Genomic DNA, 17,298 nt, shown 5'->3' with positions numbered 1-17,298 from the left:
TGTAGTTTACATTCTTTATTTCGGTTCAAAAAAAAATTCCATTTTCTCTGTCGTGTGTCAAATTTTCGCCCTTTTCGGGGGCCGGGGGTTCTTGCTTGAGGTGCTTGCTTGTGGGGGGTGGTGGGAGAACCGAACCCCCTTCGTTATATGTATGTACACACATGTGCATATGTAGAATTATATATATATTGAGATACACACATAGAGTGGGAGAAACAACTGGCTTTCTCTCTGCTAGAAATGCATAAATTCATTTTATTCGGATTACAATTTTGGCTTCCGATTTTCGACTTTTCGACTCCATCGACATGGGGGTTTAACACTAAGATTTTGGATACTATGGGTAGTACTTGGCCCGAACACTGAGCTAACGTTTAATTTCCACTTTAAATACTCTTGCGGCAACATCGTCTAAATATAAAATCTCTTGTTAAAATTCCTGATACGAGTGAGGATTCTGTCTTTCTGTTAGTTTCGTGGCCCAGCTGGCTGTAGTGGCTATGAGTTTGTAAAAATGTACAAATACACATGCACGCACACTCAGACATACACAATACACAATTAATTAATTGGATTAAAACATTTTCATTAAATATTCTTGTGTGATATTCGATTTTGGTGCCAGTGGTTGTTGAAGACAGAGAGGTACACGGTTCCTGTTGCATTATTGTTTGTTTAAGTTAGCGATTTAGTTTTTTGTTCGATTTTAGTTTAGTTTTCTTTTTAAGTTTTTAGTTTTTAAGTTCTACTACATACATTTAAGATTTATGCATTTTGGCGATTGTTCAACTTTTCTATATAAACTCTTTGGCGGTTTCTTGGGCTTTCTCTTCACTTGGTGCTTTCAAAAATTTTCCATTAAATATACATTTTTGTGTGATTTTTATTTGGATGTTTTATGTGGCATGTGGCATGTGGCATGTGGCACACACCCGATCTTCTCCATGCTCGTATATAGGTATGTATGGGCTTCTGATCCCCTTTTACTTTTATTTAATAATTAATTGCTAAAATTTAACATGTAGTTGCTACATAATTCAAATATGTTTTAGGGTTTCTTGTGCTTCATTTTTGTTTTTAAAATTTTTTTTTTTTTCAATTTCAAGACCGAACCAAGTGGCTTCCTGCATTATATATTGCTTAAATGATCTTCTGTTCTAGGTTAATGTTATCAAAAAAATTACTATATTTAGGTAAACGATCTGAACACAAAACAGAAGTACATAGATCGAGGATCGGAAAGAAACAGAAACCGTTTGATAGCCGAGCAAAGGTGAGAGGTTAATAGTTCTTTTCATAAAATAAATTTTAATAAAATTCAAAAATAAATCGGAATAGAAAATACTAGTCCTTCTGCCAGGCTATCGAAATCACTTGTTTCGTAACCGCTTGTTTCGTTTTCCTCTGTATCTGTAACTTTCATTTCTCAATGCATTTGTTCGTTGTTGAGATGGGTTTCTTTTTTGTTTCCTTGGGGGGGCAGGGGTTAGAGGTTAGCCCCCCAAAGAAAAGTGTGGTCGCCGCCCCTGGCCCTGGCCCTGGCACCGGCGGCCGCCGCCCCCCTCGATCAGGGGGGTGGGTTGCATTGTCATTTGAGCAACAAATTCTCGGTAGCTGGCCAAACTGTAAAGATTCAAATTTAAACTGATGACAAGGTCGCGCAACTCGTGGATAAAAACCAGGGGGATGGGCGGCCGCGGCGCAGGGGCGTGGTGGTGGCGGTGGCTTCACCACCAGAGTCCTCTTAGCCTAAAAGTATCCTTCGTGTATATATGTATAGCTTGTATATATAGAGCATATAAACAATTGTATTTAAAGTTATTTGTTTTAGTTTTACGTATAATTAGTTGACATTTTCTTTGCTTTGTTTCTTTGCTTTCTGGAAGAATCTGAATCGAACTAAAAGGTATTCTGAAAGTTCCACTCTTTACTGCTAACGAGGTAGATTTCTATTACGTTCTGAGCTGATTCCCTGCCGAGGTATATCCTTTTATTTCTAAAAAAAAAAATAAACACTTTATATTGCACTGCAATTCCAACAGTTTTAATTTCAACTAAAAGTATATATATTGCCTCGTTTTAAAATTTAAATCTTTTGCTATTTAAGTTTAATTATTGTTTTTGTTTTTGTTTTGTTTTTGTTTAGTTTCTTTGTCGTTTGTCCAATAAATGATATGCACAATGTTGATATAGGAGACAATTCTTTCGGTTTCGTCCTTGCTCTGCTGGAGACTTCCTCATAATACCCAACTATTGCCTTGTGGTTTTTTGCGGTATGGACTTTCATATAATTTATTTATTTTAGAGCAAACTTATCCAATCGTAGCTTATTTCTGCCTCGGCAATGCGGCTGAACAAAAAGGTAAGACTAAATTTTGAGCCCACTGCTGTTGGGGCTTGGTTTTCGAAAAGAGTATTCATGCACCGATTGCCTCAGCTAGACTCTCTATGCCAGCAAGGGCTGTTTATGACTTTACCCAAAAATGATCCCCAGAGTCCTTGGGGCTTGTCCGAAACTCAATTTGCTTAAATTTTGATGCGTCTCTGGGCGAAGGATCTGGGCTGCCGGCTCCGATACGACACTGCAATGGAAAGAAACAAAAAGGTGCTTGTGAAAAAGTGCTTAGGAGCCAATTAGTCACTGACAGGGCATCTGTATCTGTCGCTCTTAGTGTATCTGTATCTGTATCTGCAATGTTTTCAGCTGATTGCAGCTGTTCAGGTTCAGTTTTTTTCCCCCCGATCTCAGTTCATGTAAGGCTCTGATATAAAGAAATCAAGCCCGACATCAAATCCAATAAATCTCTAATCCAATTATAACTCATTATGCCTATATGGCCGGTCCCACAGCGGTCTCGCTCGCACACCACACACCACACCCCCACCCCTCTCTCTCTAACTCCCAGTGGAATTATTAGCCCGGGCTTAAGCCATACCGCTCTATAATCTGATATCTTAGATGTCCCCTCTTCCTTGCCCATCCACCCCTCCCACCTGGGGCCCCTCCCTCTTCGGTTTCAGCGTAATTCTTATAATTCGTTTGATTCTTCTTCTTTTTCTCTCTTGGTTTTTTTTTTTTTGTTTTTCAATTTTTGTGTTTTTTGTTTTTGTAGCTATATGTTTTCTTCGGTTTTTTTCGGCTGTGGCCCACAATCCACAGCAACAACAGCAGCAACAACGAAAAAAGAAACAAGGGGAACGCCTTTATTGTTTTCATCTTCTAATTTCGGCTCGGCTTGGTCTTCTTCTTCGCCCGAAGATTTAGCCCGAAGAGCCGTAAGGCTTAGGCCCCACACTGTGAGAAAATGTTTCAAAAATAAATAAGCAATATCAACAGAGAAAACTAAAAGATAAAAATAAATTTAAATATACATAGCTCTACTTAAGAAATTTTATAATAACTAATTATAAATTCTATTCAAAATTTGTATTGTAATTAAATTTCTAATCTAATTTCCGATTCTATTAAAAAAAATAACCCAAAAATATATTATAGTTACTTTTGAAGTGTAATTCTTTATGTCAGAAAAATAAATGAAAACATTAGACGTTTCCTAAATTTCTTATTTTCTATTTAGTTCTTTGTTTTCCTATATATCCTACTCCTAATTTTTAACTGTGCATTTAATATTTATGAAAATCAAAAAAAAAACCAAAGAAACAATTCAACAAAATAGATAAACAGGATAAAAGATATAAGAAGAAGCCGCCCATAAAATAGATGCCGATCGGTGGCACAATCTTAATACCATATATCCTTTCAGGTCTCTCGAGTCGAGTCGAGTCGAGTCGAGTCGAAAGTTCAGCCCGAAAGCCAAAGCCGCTTGGGTCTGGGACGGGCGTGTGAAATTTCGGGAATAGAACTTGGCTGGCCCCAATACATACTATAGACGGCGGGCCACGCCCCCTCCCATTCCCACTGCCACCCCCCCTGGCATTAGCACTGAGATCTTATAATTAAAGCGAATCTAGTTTTCTAATTTGATTGCTGGTCGTTGTTAGTGGCCCTGTTACGTTTGGAGTCATGCAACGGAGTGGCACACACAGACCGGCCGGCCCTCCTCCCCCCCGACCGGACCAGAGGCCATCCTGCGGTCATCCATCTTGCCAGATTTGTTGTTGTTGCTGGCTGTGGGCCTTAGTTAATCTGCAGCGCATCAGCAATTAGCGGAAACTCGTCATAAAAAATACGAAAAGAGCGGAGAACCAGCAACAGTCAACAAGCGAGCAGCGCACAAAATCGGATAAAGCGCCGACAGCAACAATAAGCCAGAGCTAAAAAAAAAAAAAACAGACTCTAAAATAAAAAAGGAAAAAAAGTTTTGCCTAAACTTTGGTCTTGTTGTTGCTATGTTTGTGGCTCGAAACTCGTTCGCGGGTCTCAAAAAGATTTATTTTGTTTTACTTTATATTTGTCTGTCGTTTTTCAGTTGTCGTTTTTGTTGCCTTTTTTTAACTGATTGTGAGACAAAAATTTCTGTTGAATTGGAATTAGGACACACACATGAAGTGAAGCTTCAAAATGTAGCAACAATTTTCAGTATTTTTTTTTTTGGCCATGTTACCGCTGTTGTTGTTGTTATTGTTGTTGTTGACGCAGCTGTGCGCCATTTGACGACGTTTCGCTGTTGCTGTTGCCTCGCCCGCCCCGCCCACCCGACCCCGCCCCCTGCCGCATATATCATTTTATAATGCCTCCGAGTCCGGACACCTTTTCTCCTTTTTCCATTTTTTTCTGCTGGAGGAGAATCTCGAGTTTGTTTTTTTTTTGGAATTTCGAAGGAGAGCCATAAAGTTCGTTGCCTAAGTCTTTTGATTTGCGCTCAACAATAAAACTTTGCAACCGGACAGTAAACAGTTAGGGATTAAAATGTGGGGTTTTTGGGGTAGAATTATTGGTAGCTAACGCAGGATAACATTATATTTAAATTTAGGTACACATTTTTAAAATTTAAAAGTAAAGAAATTGAATAATGCAGCAATTTAGAACTATTTTCTAGAGAGACAAGAACTTTTCGTTAAACTATCACTTCAAAAATATACATAAACAAATTAGAAAAAATTAATAAATATTATTAAGAACAATTAATAAAAATAAAAAAAAACCATTTGTTTCTTCTAAAAATAAAGATAGCTTAGAAAAAAACAAAAAAATTTAAACATTTTTAAAGGAAAAAGGTGTATTTATTTTGTTTTAAAATTAATAACAATTGTAAAATATTAATTAATAAAAAAAAAAATCAAATAACATATTTTCATAATATAAGGTTCTAGTAGATACTAAGATCTTGTTATATATCATCGTACGTACATCATCAATATATTATCAAACTTTATAAATATTGAACTAAAAAACTAATCAAAATTAAGCAGAAATTGCTAATAAATAATAGAAAAATATTTAAAACCTCAATTGTATAAGAAAGTATTAAATTTCTAACATTCCTCTTAACCCACAACTCTAGATGCATAACTTGTAGGTTCAAGGATGAGATCATCTTGGCTGTTCGTTTGGCGATTGTGCATAGATCCAGCCTTCCTGTATGTATCTTTGGGTTTCTATCTGTATCTGGCCATTTTCCAAGCGGCGTAATTTTGGTTCTAGACCAACTAAGCAGACGGACGGATGGACTGAGAGTCTTGGCCAGCAGCGTCGGCGGCAGCGGCAGCGGCAGCGGCAGATGCTCAAGACAATAATGAGCGGGACGATAATGATGATGCGACCGCCATGCTATCCTGTCATCTTGCCTCTACACAACTTGTTGTGCCTGTTATTGTTGTTGTTGTTGTTGTTGCCGTTTGGCATTGAATTTTGGAAATCAAATATCTAACGCCATAACTCCGGGGGTAGGTTTTTATTTAACGTGTTTTTTTTCCTAGCTATTAGTGAGCCAGAAGAGGTTAGCAACAGCCAAGATGCCAGTAACAAGCATGCGAGTGTGCGTCGTGTGTGTGTGTGTGGACAACACAATAAGCATTTCAGGACGCTGTCAGATGTTTGGTAATTAAAAAAGAAGAAGAGCACTGCGCTCTGGGAAAGTAATGGGAAAGAAATTTTCTTATTCTCGAACCGAAAGTCAAATGATTAAAAAAAAAAAGAAAAACAACAACCAAAAAAAAAATAAGAAAACAAGAATCAGGGAAAATTTTACAGTTCTGGAAAAGAGGGTGGGGGGAATGTCATTTCATCAAGGGTTTTGATAATTTCCATTTTTTACGGCCTCCCTCCCTCGACCTAATTTGATTGAGTTCCTGTGTTGGATGTCAATTTGGATGACAGCTCTAATTTAACCTTTTTCAGGCCAGGCCAGGACCCGACAAAAGTGCCATGAAATGGGGCAAAAGGATTTCTTTTACTCATTTATATATATGCATAAAAATTTTACATACATTTCTGCTTTCTAATCTATTTTTTTGACATCTACTCCAAGGTCTCAGGGGCTAGAACTCAATAATGTTCTATAATCACAAAGCCTTTTCTTGCCTATAAACGTTATTATGTAACAATTACTAAGAGGAACAAAAAAAAGCATATTGAAACCTAATATTAATTTTAATCATTTTACCAAAAATAATATAATTTATAAGTTTTTAAGCCTTTTTCTATGGGAGTTACTTGGTGGAAAAGTAACACAATTTCCTCAAAATATAGAAATTATAGTACACAAGTATCTATTTTGTTTAGGCCATTTTTCTCATAAATTATTGTCTTGATTTTGAACAAAAAATAGGAAAAAATAGGAAAGTTGTAAAATAGATAACCCTGCAATAATTGAATCAAGCCTCGTCCCGTTTGTTGTCATAAATTGCCCAACCATATGTCCTTGTCAGAAGTGATTGCAAACCCCAGAAAGGAAAACTCTCAGGGAATGCAGACCCGAAAGAATAGAGCCTCAGAATCCCATAATTTCTCCATTTTTTGCCGAATATCTCAGGGGATGTTTTGGTGAAAAGCCTGAGAATCTCAAATAAATAATACGAGAAAAAATTTAAAAAAAAAATGAACAGTTATGCAGAAGGAGCAGAGTCTCGAACGGAAAGCAAATACCAGCAAACAACAAAGAATCGAGGAAGTGAGCAAATCACACATGTTCCAGATCTTTTTGAAGAGTGGCAGGGGCGGAGGGTAGAGCGGGGCTAGCGGGGGTGGCTCTTTGAGATTTGGGAAGAAGACTGCCAAATTTGCACATCGATCAGCCAAGAATTGGATGTTGCTTTGTTTTTGGGATGTTGTGATCCTCTATATACTTTCTTTTGTTCCATCTGCTGTTTCCTATCTCCTTGTTCTTCTGCCGTCTCTCTCTCTCTCTCTCTTTCTCTATGCCTATCCCTGTCTCTATCTTCTTTTCAAAGAAAGACACAAAGCCTGACAAGGCAAAGCTATTGTGTATTGTGCGGAGAAGTTCTTCAGTCTACGATATTATTATTTTATTTTATTTTACTTTATTTATTATTTTGTGGCAGGAAGATTTTTTCCCTTTTGTTCTCGAGTATCTTGAGGTACATATATGGGTGTATCTTTGTATCTGTATCTGTGTGTGCAACTATGAATCATGGTAAGAGCTAACGCTGTATATACATCCACATATGTACGTGGTATGTGGAAGGAAGAATCGGGCGAGAGAACAGAAATGAATAAAGAAGCAAAGAGGAAAGAGATCAGAACATAAAGAACACATTTCAAGGATTTCGAGAGCGGGACGGACTGATCGACCCCTACTGTCTTTCCTTGGTATCTGTATCTACAAGATACACACACTCGCACTCGCACACATCCACGAAATTGAGGTAGACAATTTCTACCTGGACAAACGATCAAAATCTCAGCCGAAAGACTGGGGGGGAAAAAAAAAAAGAAAAACATAAATGTACAAGAAACGAAAACGAAATAAAGCCAAGATAGAAGCGGCGAAAGAGGGATAGAAAGAGAGACGGGAGGGCAACATCTTGCCGAAAAATTAAAATTACAGATGGTTTGTTGCTGGATGAGCATATGTACAGGAAACCAGTTTTTATGTTCGACAAACACCAGAAAGAACACAAGAACTCCAAGAAAAACGCACGGCAGCCGAAAGAATCGCGCGCCGTAGAGGCCCGAGGTACATAGATACAGATACAAATGCAGATACAGATACAGATACAGATACAGATACAGGGACAGCAGGAGACGTCTTCATGATGACACAGTCTAGCAGGGAGTGTGATGCTTTAGTTTAGTCCTTTTTGAGAGAAAAGTTCCCTAGCCTAGCCTCTGGCTCAAGGATATCTGAACAAATGGTCGAGAGTGGCACAAAGGATCCTTTATCCTGCGCAGATCCCTTTCAGGCTTAAGATGTCCTCCATATCTTTTGTATCTACACATGTCGCTTGCTTGTCTCTCCCCACTCTCCTCCTGCCTCGTCGCAAAAATGTCCAAAGCCTCGAAAACGAAAACAGAAACAGAAATCTCTATCTCGCGGAGAATTCCGCCCAAAGAGAGGGAGCAACAAGAAAGAAAAGGGATAAACGAGCGGAGAAAAGGAAATATTAAAGACACGCACGTAGTTTCTTAGGAACTAGCAGCAACAACAATCAAATTCTACAAAAATAATTAAGGAAAAAAATAAACACGAAGAAGCAAAAACATTTATTTGAAACTTTATGACACATGCTTGGAGTTCTTCCTGAAAAAATAAATAAACGAAAAAAGTCTGAAAACAAGATGCTGAAAAAATAAAATCAAATAAATAAAAACAAACTTTTTCAATTTAATTTTCAATTTTTTTTATGTAATTTCTTTTTTGTTGGTTTTTTTTTTTGGAGCATTTCGCATTTCGCATTTAATATTTGTCTGGTTTAAAAAAAATACTTAGAAGGCGTGCCGAGTTCAAGCATTAAATTGGTTAACAATTAAGAGTAAGAAAAAAAAAAATAATAATTACAAACAAGTGGGGGTGGTGGTGGGATTGGGCGATTAATTGGAAGATTAAATAATTACAGTTGGATTTATTCGAGTGGAACATATAAGTTAGGGGCGACTAAACTTAACATATATCATGGTATGTATATAGGGGTGGTTCGTGCATGGGGGTCTGTTATCCGTTATCCTTTATCCGTTATTATCCTTAAAATCTTAAAATCATAATAATATCCCTGATTTCGGTTTTTGTTTTGAAGTTTCTCGCATCTGCATCTCTGTCTGCTCAGACAATTTGGCGTTTTTAAGGCTAACTAGACGGGTATATATATCCGAATATATATATATATATCGATTGGCATTTAGTTGCTGGTTTAGTTTACATATCGTGTATATGGCATGGCGGTACAAATTACATAATAACTAAACGAGTGAATAAAAAAAAATCATAATCATAATCATAAGGCTAGTCGTGTGTATATATAATATATAATATATAATATATAGAGTGGAATATGACGTGCTCGCCCTGAAGCGTTTCTTGCGTTCCTGAGGTATACTTGGAGGTGTTACACATTAGGACTAAGCTATGGTTACATTACAAAATAATAATACAACTGCTAACATACAGAATAAAATTAAACAATTGGCGGCTACAACAATTAGGAATTGGGACTTCTCCCCCTCCCCCGGCTTATGGCAACTCTGGTGCGGGTGCAGGTGGGGGTGCGGGTGGGGGTCTGGCCCGAAGGAGTGCCCGTCCGAGTGATCGAAATGCTGCGGCTTTTGCTTTCTTTTTTTTTTGGCAATCAAGTTGGGAAAAAAAAGTGGGATTTGCGAAAAAAAAACAGCGAGTTGTTGCCTGCCGAGCAACAAAGCGTGTTTTCTTAATTCGCTCCTCAATCAAAAGTCAAAAGTAATGTATAACGGTCGTTAAGGTGATTAAGTGCCAGACGGAGCTCCGCAAGGACAACCAACTGCAGTGCCGCTCGCACTGCGCCGCCGCTCCTCCCGCCCGGCAGCGCCAGCAGGACTCAGTTCGGCAACTGAGGGAGGCTCGAGGCTCCTCCCTTGGCTCGAAAAGCCAGGAAGCATTTCAACACCCGGACCTAGGACACCCGCCCCTAGTACATCTCTATGGTCTGGAACTCCTCCTCGACAAACTCCTGCTTGATCATCAGATCCTCGTCCAACTCCTCGTCCTCCAACTCCTCCTCCAACTCCTCCTCCTCCTCAATCATCTTCATTTCCATCGCGTCCTCCTCGTCCTCCAGCAGGCTGTCGTCGTCGGCGGCCACATCGTCGATGGGCCGCTTCAGACTCTGGCGGGGATGGGACGCGGAGGTCAGGACCGAAGTGGGCGAGGCAGCCGCCGAGGTGGCGGTCAGGGCGCGGGCGAATGCCGCCTTGATGGTGCCGGGAGCTGCTCCCGTCACCGTCGAGGTGACACCGCCAGCACCAGCAGCCGTAGCTGCCGAAGTGGCTGTGGTGGCTGCTGCTGCTGCCGCCGCCGCCGCTGCTGCTGCTGCTGCGGCTGCGGCTGCTGCGGCCGCCGACTTCTTGCCCACCACCCGAGGACGGTTGTGCGTCTCGAGGTGCTTGCGCAGGTGGTCCTTGCGGCAGAAGCCCTTCTCGCAGATGTCGCACATGTGCTGCTTGAGGCCCGTGTGGATGGCCTCGACGTGCCGGCGCAGGTCGGTTTTGTGGTGGAACTGCTTGGGGCACTGGTCGCACTTGTGCGGCTTGTCCTGGGTGCGGTGGCGCCCCAGGTGCGTCGTGTAGACGTCTTCGCTCTGGAAGCGCTTGCCGCACTTCTGGCACCGGAACGGGTACTCACCGGAGTGGAAGCTCTTGTTGTGCTGCGTGAGGTAGCAGTTCTTGGTGAACTCCTTGTCGCACTCCAGACACTTGATCCTGCCCGACGGCAGCGTGGTCGAGTGCGGCGAGGTGGAGCCCACGCTGCTGTTGCGCCGACGCTTGGTGGTCGTTGTCGATGGTGTGGCGCCACTGCGTCGCTTCTTCGCCGGCGGCTGGGACAGGATCTGATGTTGCTGCTGCTGCTGCTGGTGGTGTTGGTCCAGTTGCTGCTGATGCTCAAGTTGCTGCTGCTCCAGATGCTGCTGTTCCAGGTGCTGCGGATGCTGATCCAGATGCTGCATCTGCTCCAGCTGCTGGTGCTGGTGCTGGAGCTGGTACGGATCCAGATGGGGATCCATCTGCTGGTGGTGTATCAACGTGGCCAGGCCGTGCTCCAGCTCCAGGGCGGGGGTGGCCCGCGAGCTGCTCACCGTGGGCGAGTAGGGCGTGGCCAGCACGGTGAGCGTCGGGGTCTGGGCCTCCTGCTGGGCCTGCTGGTGGGCGTGCAGCGCCGTGGTGAGGGTGTGCATCGGGGGCAGGTCGCCCTCCTGCGGGGACCGCTGGGCGGCCACCGAGTACGGCGACAGTGGGGCGTACGGGGAGAAGAGGGAGGCGGGCATCAGCTGCAGGATCTGGCCGTCGCTGGTGGTGATCTGGTGATGGTTGCCCGGATACCCAGTCGCTCCTGCTCCTGCTCCTGCTCCGCCGTCGGCCGAGGTGGCCTCGGTGGTCGAGGTGGTGGCCCCACTACCAATAATAGTGTGATAGCTCATTGTGGGATCCAGCGGCTGCAGCTGTTGGTAGCATGGCGGCGGCGGCGGCATGATGGGCATGTGCATGGTGGGCGGCATGGGCATGGTGCTGGTGATGTGCGGCGGCGGCGGCTGCAGCGGCAGCGGCAGCAGCTGCGGCGCTGTGGTGGTGGTGGTGAGCGGCTGCTGCGGCATGGGCATGCCCATGGTGGGCGGCGGCGGCTGCTGCAGCGGCGGTGGGGAGCTGCTGGTGGGTGAACTGCTGCTGTGCGGCATATTGTCCCCCTGCGCCAGGATTAGCGCCTGCTGCTGCTGCTGATCCAGTTGGAGAAGCTCCCGATGCTGCTGCTGCTGATGATGCTCCTCCTGATGCTGCTCCGGTTGGCGTTGATGATGAGGGGGGAGCGGGAGCGGGAGCGGGAGCACCGCCTGGTGGTAGTGGGACACCAGCTGCGCTGGCTGCAGCGGCTGCATAGTGTCCTGCATACTGGTGGTGGTGGTAGTAGCTAGCGGCGTGGTGCTGGTGCTGCTGCACTGCAGCATACTGGGCATGCTGGGCGGCATGAGCGTGTGCATGGGCATGGGCATATCCAAAGCCAGCATGTTGTAGTCCATTGCCATATGCGGCAGCATTCCCATAGGCGGCAGCAGCTGCGGCGGCGGGGTGGTGCGCGAGAAATCCGTTACCTGCGGCTCCTGTTGGTAGATAGTAAGGGGCGAGTTGCTGCTGCTGCTGGGCGTGCTGGGATTGGTGTTGCAGCTGTTGCTGTTGCTGTTGCTGCTGCTGCTGTTGCTGTTGATGTTGCTGGTGCTGTTGATGGGGGTGCTGCTGTGGTATTGCCGCGCCGCCAGCAGATATGCCTGCTGCTCCGCCGCCGCCACTGCCGCCGCTGCCTGCTGCTGATGCTGCAGGTGATCTTCCTCCGGATCCGCCAGCTCCTGCTCCTCCTCCGCCTCCTCCGTGGCCATTGAGCTGTTGCTGCTGCGACTGTGCGTGTGGGTGGCCATGTGGGTGTGGGTGTGGGTGAGGGAGTGCATGTGGGTGTGAGTGTGAGTGTGGTTGCTGTCCTCCATTAGCTCGCTCTTTATAGCTGCCGCCATTACTGTTGTTGTTGTTGTTGTTGGTGGTTGGGGTGGTGGTGTTGCTGTTTGTGGTGCTTGGATTGTTGTTGTTATTATTGGCGGAGTGGTTGTTGTTTCGTTCAGCAGGCCCCTCATTTGGGAGGACGGCATTTGGGTGGTGTTGTTGTTGTTGTTGTTGTGTGGGGCGGAGGGACCTGCTAGCCCGTTTGGGTGACCGTTCAAAACGGAGTTGTTGTTGTTGTTATGAAGATGATGCTGCTGCTGCATCTGCAACTGCTGGTTGGTGGAAGCGTGCTGTGGTGAAGCGTTTGTCGTTGATTGCACTTGTTGCTGCATGTAGCCGCCGTACCCGTTGGCGGCGCCGTTGCCGTTGGCATAGCCGTTCGAGTGGTGGAGGTGGTGCTGCTGCTGTTGCTGGGTGGTGGGCGAGGGCGAGGCCGAGTACTGGGACATGGCAGCGCCGCCCGCAGCTCCCACCCCGCCTCCTCCTCCTCCTCCATAGTCGGGTGGACTTCTGGGCGGCTCCGGTGGCGGTACGTTCGCCGGCGGTGGTGGCGGCGGCACCTGTTGCTGCTGATTCCCGCCCGAGGCGGCCGCAGCGGCGGCGGCAGCAGCGGCCGCAGCTGCTGCAGCTGTGCCGCGTCGACTCGGCTTCGTCACCGGATCCCGCGAGGGGTGGTGGTGCGCCGATATCGGCAGCGTGGCCGGGTCCGGCTGGCCGCTCGACTTCACCGCGTTCTTGTGCAGCGTCGTGTTGTAGTGGCGCTTGAGGTGGCCCGAGCTGGTGAACCACTTGTTGCAGGCCGTGCAGTTGTAGGTCTTGGGGCGGCGCGCCTCGTTCGACTTCCAGGTGGCCGCCTTGGCGGTCAGGCTGTTGGCCGGCAGCACCGAGCTGGAGCTGGGAGGCTCGAAGCCGCGGTATCCACCCCCCGGTGGCCCGGCGCCCGTGCCGCTCTCCTGGCCCGGCCCGCCCGTGGTGGTGCTGGGGAACTCCGCCGGGCTGGTGGCCACACTGCCGCACAGCTCGCCGGCCCCGCCTCCGGCCGCCGTCGGGTCGAAGGACTTGTCCACGTAGTGCTGCGAGTCCGGATACTCGGACTTGATCATGGCGTGGGCGCCGTACTCCTGCTTGATGGCCGTCTGGTGGTAGGGCGACTGCTTCGGCGAGTAGTAGGGCGACTTCTCCACGCCCACACCCACGCCCACGCCTAGGCCCAGGCCGACGCCCAGGCCCTGCTGCATGTAGGGCGGCAGGCCCTCCACCGCCTGCTGCGGCTGCTGCTGCTCCCAGCTGTGGAGCGCCCGCTGCTGCATGGACTGCATCGAGTGGAGCGGGTCGGGGAGCGCGCCCAGCGGCAGGCCGGTGATCGCCTCGTGCTGTTGCTGCTGCTGCTGCTGGAGCAGTTGCTGGTGGTAGACCATCTTCTGCGAGTCGAGGTCCAGCAGCTCGCCGGGATTGGCCGCGGAGGCGCCTCCGTTCGGCGGCTGGGGAGTGGGCATCTCCTCCTTGATGTACGGGGAGCTGGCGTAGCCACTGCTGCCGTACGGCGACTCACCGTGGACGTTGGCAATGTGCTCCTGCAGCTCGGACTCGTTGGTGGTCAGGATGCCGCACTTCTTGCATTGCAACTTGCATCCGCCGCCGCCGGCGCCACCCGGGGAGCCGGGCGTCTGGCCGCTGCCACTGCCCAGCTGCAGGTGAGAGGAGGTCGAGGTGGGACTGCTGCTGCTCACCACCCGCGGGCTCATCGCCGCCGTGGTGGTGCTGACCGCGCTGGGCGCACTCACCGCGTCCTCGGCCGTGGCGCTGGCCGCCGCCGGCATGCCGCTTAGGCCCGATGTCGGGGTCTGCAGGTACGGGTGGTAGCGCACTCCGGCCGTGCTCTTGCCGTAGTCGGCCACGCCGCCCAGGCCGACGCCTCCGAAGGCGTACTCGGAGCCCTGCTGCTGTTGCTGCTGCTGCTGCTGGTAGAACTGCTCGTAGCTGTTGATGTAGCTGCTGGCGTATCCTTGTTGCTGGTGTTGCATCTCACCGCCGTACAGTCCGCCGTAGAGTTGCTGCTGCTGCTGCTGTTGCTGTTGCACCTGCTGCTGCTGCTGCTGTCCGGCCGTGGAGGAGTACATGTGGTGTGTGGCGTAGGGCTGGTGGGTGATGCCCGAGGCCTGTTGTTGTTGTTGGGGATCTGCGCCCATTCCCTGGGCTTGTTGCTGCTGCTGCTGCGCCTGCTGCTGTTGCTGCTGCGTCTGTTGCTGTTGCTGCGGAGGCTGCGGCGTGCCGGGCTGATTGTCGCTGGAATCGGCCGCGGCGCTGATCGTGGCGTTGGGCGTGGCGGGCGGACTGCCGCCCACAACGGAGCCCGGGCCGCCGCCGCCCGTTGCGCCGCCTCCTCCGGCTCCTCCTACTCCTCCTCCGCCGCTGTCACTGCTGGCGGCGGCGAGCGCCTCTGCCGCGTGCAGTGGCGGCATTTCAGTTTTCATGCTCGCCATTTACCGCTACATAAGTGGCCGCTGCCGTGCTGCTGCTGTCTCTGCTGCTACTGCTGCTGCCGCTGCTGCTTCTCATTGCTCTCCGGGATCAGTGGCGCATCCTCCTCCTGCGTGATCGTCGGCCTTCCAGCCGGTCGTTGTGTTTGATTTGGTTTTTCAGTTGATACTTTTTTCTATCTTTTTTTTTTTTTTTTTGGTTTCGGTTTTGTGTTTGTTTTTGTATTTGAACTGCAAGTAGGCAAAGCGGTTTACATTTATTAGATCGGGTGGTGGTCAGTAGTTGCGGGGGCAAGGGAGGCAGTTCGGACACTCGCACACCTCGGACACACTTGCTTCTAGTTCGTGTTGCAAGGAGATAGTTTTGGCTTTTCTTTGTTTTCGGAAGACACTCACTCACTGCCAGAGACACACTCGAAAAAAAAACATGTACTGTTCAGAGATCCTCGAGGAGATCCGTTTCGCTTTCGTTCTTCGTTTGCTTACTTATCTGCGCCTTCGCTTTCGCCAGCTCTTCGCCGGACTGCGCTGCTCTGCTCTCCTTGTCGCTGCGTGGCTGCGTGGCTGCGTTGCTGCGTCGATCGCCTCTCGATCCTCTGCTGCTCCTTCTTCTGCTTCACCGGAACACAAAAAATCGGCGTACGAGTCCAACAAAAAATAATTTACAAAAAAAAACAGAGACGTGCCAAAAAAGAAAACTGAAGGAAACTACTGATCGCTATGTGGCCCACTGTGCTTTGCAATTTTGAATTTTGAATTTTGTTTGCGAGCCGGCGACTGGGCGACTGACTGACTGACTCTCTTCTTTCTCCGTCTCCTTTGTTCGCCCGCTTCGCCGGTGAGTGCTGTGCTCGATAATGAAGCTGACGCCGAAGTCGAAGTCGAAGTCGATGCCGATGCCGAAGCCGATGTTGACGATGATGATGATGAATGCTTCTCACTCCGAACTCCGAGATCACTTCTTATATCGTTTTTATTATTATTTCTATCTTTAAACCGTGGATCGAACAGAAAAAAATTGTTTACGAACACAACATAACTTTTGTAACTTTGTTTCTGATTCTCTTTTTCTTTTTCTTTGTCGTTTTTCGATTTTTTTTTTTGTTTAGTCCGAAAGAGTTAGTTTAATTTTTTTTTTTTTGTGATTTTTAGCCGAAATGTGTGTTTTGCCAAAATGCGTGTTGCCGTTGGATTTGTGTGGGGAAATAAAACAAAAAAGGGCGCTAAAAGCTAAATAGCCGCTCCACTCCGTTCGCACGCTTCGTCGCTTGTTCGCCCGAGTCCTTCTTTCTGCTACGGCGTTCCAAATACAAATGACCGACGTGCCAAGCTGGGCTTTCTGAAAACCTTTCGTCTCGTGCCCGTCGACGGCTCGGCGATGCCCCGAAGCGGCCCGATTCTGCCGCAGACGAATCACGAACCTTTTTCCTTACGCACACACACACTCGCACCCGAGCGCAGAACGCCGCCGGCACGACGGCAGAGGCAGCGCGAGTGCGAGAAAGGGAGGCAACGAGCGCGGCTTGCGTCGGTAGGCAGCGTCGCGTCGCCCTCTCTCGCAGCTCGCAGTGCGGCTCGCTTGATCGATTACTGTTTATCGGCTGTGCCAGTGCTATCGATAACGTGTTGTGGGTGGATTTTCAGCGTAGGTGCAAGCGAGAAGGGTGCTGTCTTTGCCGGCTTTGGTTGCTGTTATCGTTCTGTTATGTGCCGGGACTGGCTGTTAGTTTGCATAACGCTCCCCGCTCTCTGCTTGCGCTCTCCCACAGCGCCGGCAGCGGCTCTGCGTCGCAGCCGGCGTCCCTTGTATGTGTGTCCTATGTACAGCGACCTTATGTGCCGCTGCCGCTGCTGCTGCTGCTGCCGCTGACGCCGTTTCAGCCTCTGTCTCTGTCTCTCGCTTCTGCGGCTGCATTTGATTTTTCTTTGACTATGCCTTTGCATTGTATTTGCGTGACTTTGATTTTGTATTTATTCCTGTTAATTTTTTATGATTGTTTAAAAAAACAAACTTATTTAATGGAAAACAATGTTTATGCAAAAGAATCTTATTTTTATAAAAGTTCTAGTTATTAGAACTTCTTTAAATAGGACTTATTATTACTTAAAATGTAAGCAATACTGATTAATTATAATTGTAATAAATATTTTTAAAAATCTTGTATTGATTTATTATTAGTTCTGCTACTTTAGTAATTATATTTGAGTTTAGGCAAAAATATAAAA

General features: G+C 47.2%; 1 protein-coding gene across 2 annotated transcripts; it reads right to left on the bottom strand.

The window, feature by feature from the left end:
* LOC6503169 (box A-binding factor) lies at positions 1-16,513 on the bottom strand. Of its 2 annotated transcripts, XM_044716675.1 has the most exons (3): positions 15,559-16,513; positions 10,734-15,303; positions 1-2,582 (listed from the first exon to the last, which is right to left on the bottom strand). In XM_044716675.1, the coding sequence occupies exons 2-3, from the start codon at positions 15,073-15,075 to the stop codon at positions 2,527-2,529; spliced, it is 4,398 nt and encodes a 1,465-aa protein (XP_044572610.1). In that variant the 5' UTR covers positions 15,076-15,303; positions 15,559-16,513; the 3' UTR covers positions 1-2,526. The 2 variants fall into 2 exon arrangements, with proteins under 2 accessions (XP_044572610.1, XP_032311837.1); XM_032455946.2 differs by lacking the exon at positions 1-2,582 and having other exon boundaries at positions 8,971-15,303.
* Between the last annotated feature and the right edge of the window lie 785 nt (positions 16,514-17,298).

This window comes from Drosophila ananassae, chromosome XL, assembly GCF_017639315.1.
Source record: "Drosophila ananassae strain 14024-0371.13 chromosome XL, ASM1763931v2, whole genome shotgun sequence".
NCBI lineage: Eukaryota > Metazoa > Arthropoda > Insecta > Diptera > Drosophilidae > Drosophila > Drosophila ananassae.
The sequence above is the reverse complement of the archived record's forward strand: the minus strand, read 5'-3'. Positions and strand labels throughout refer to the sequence as shown.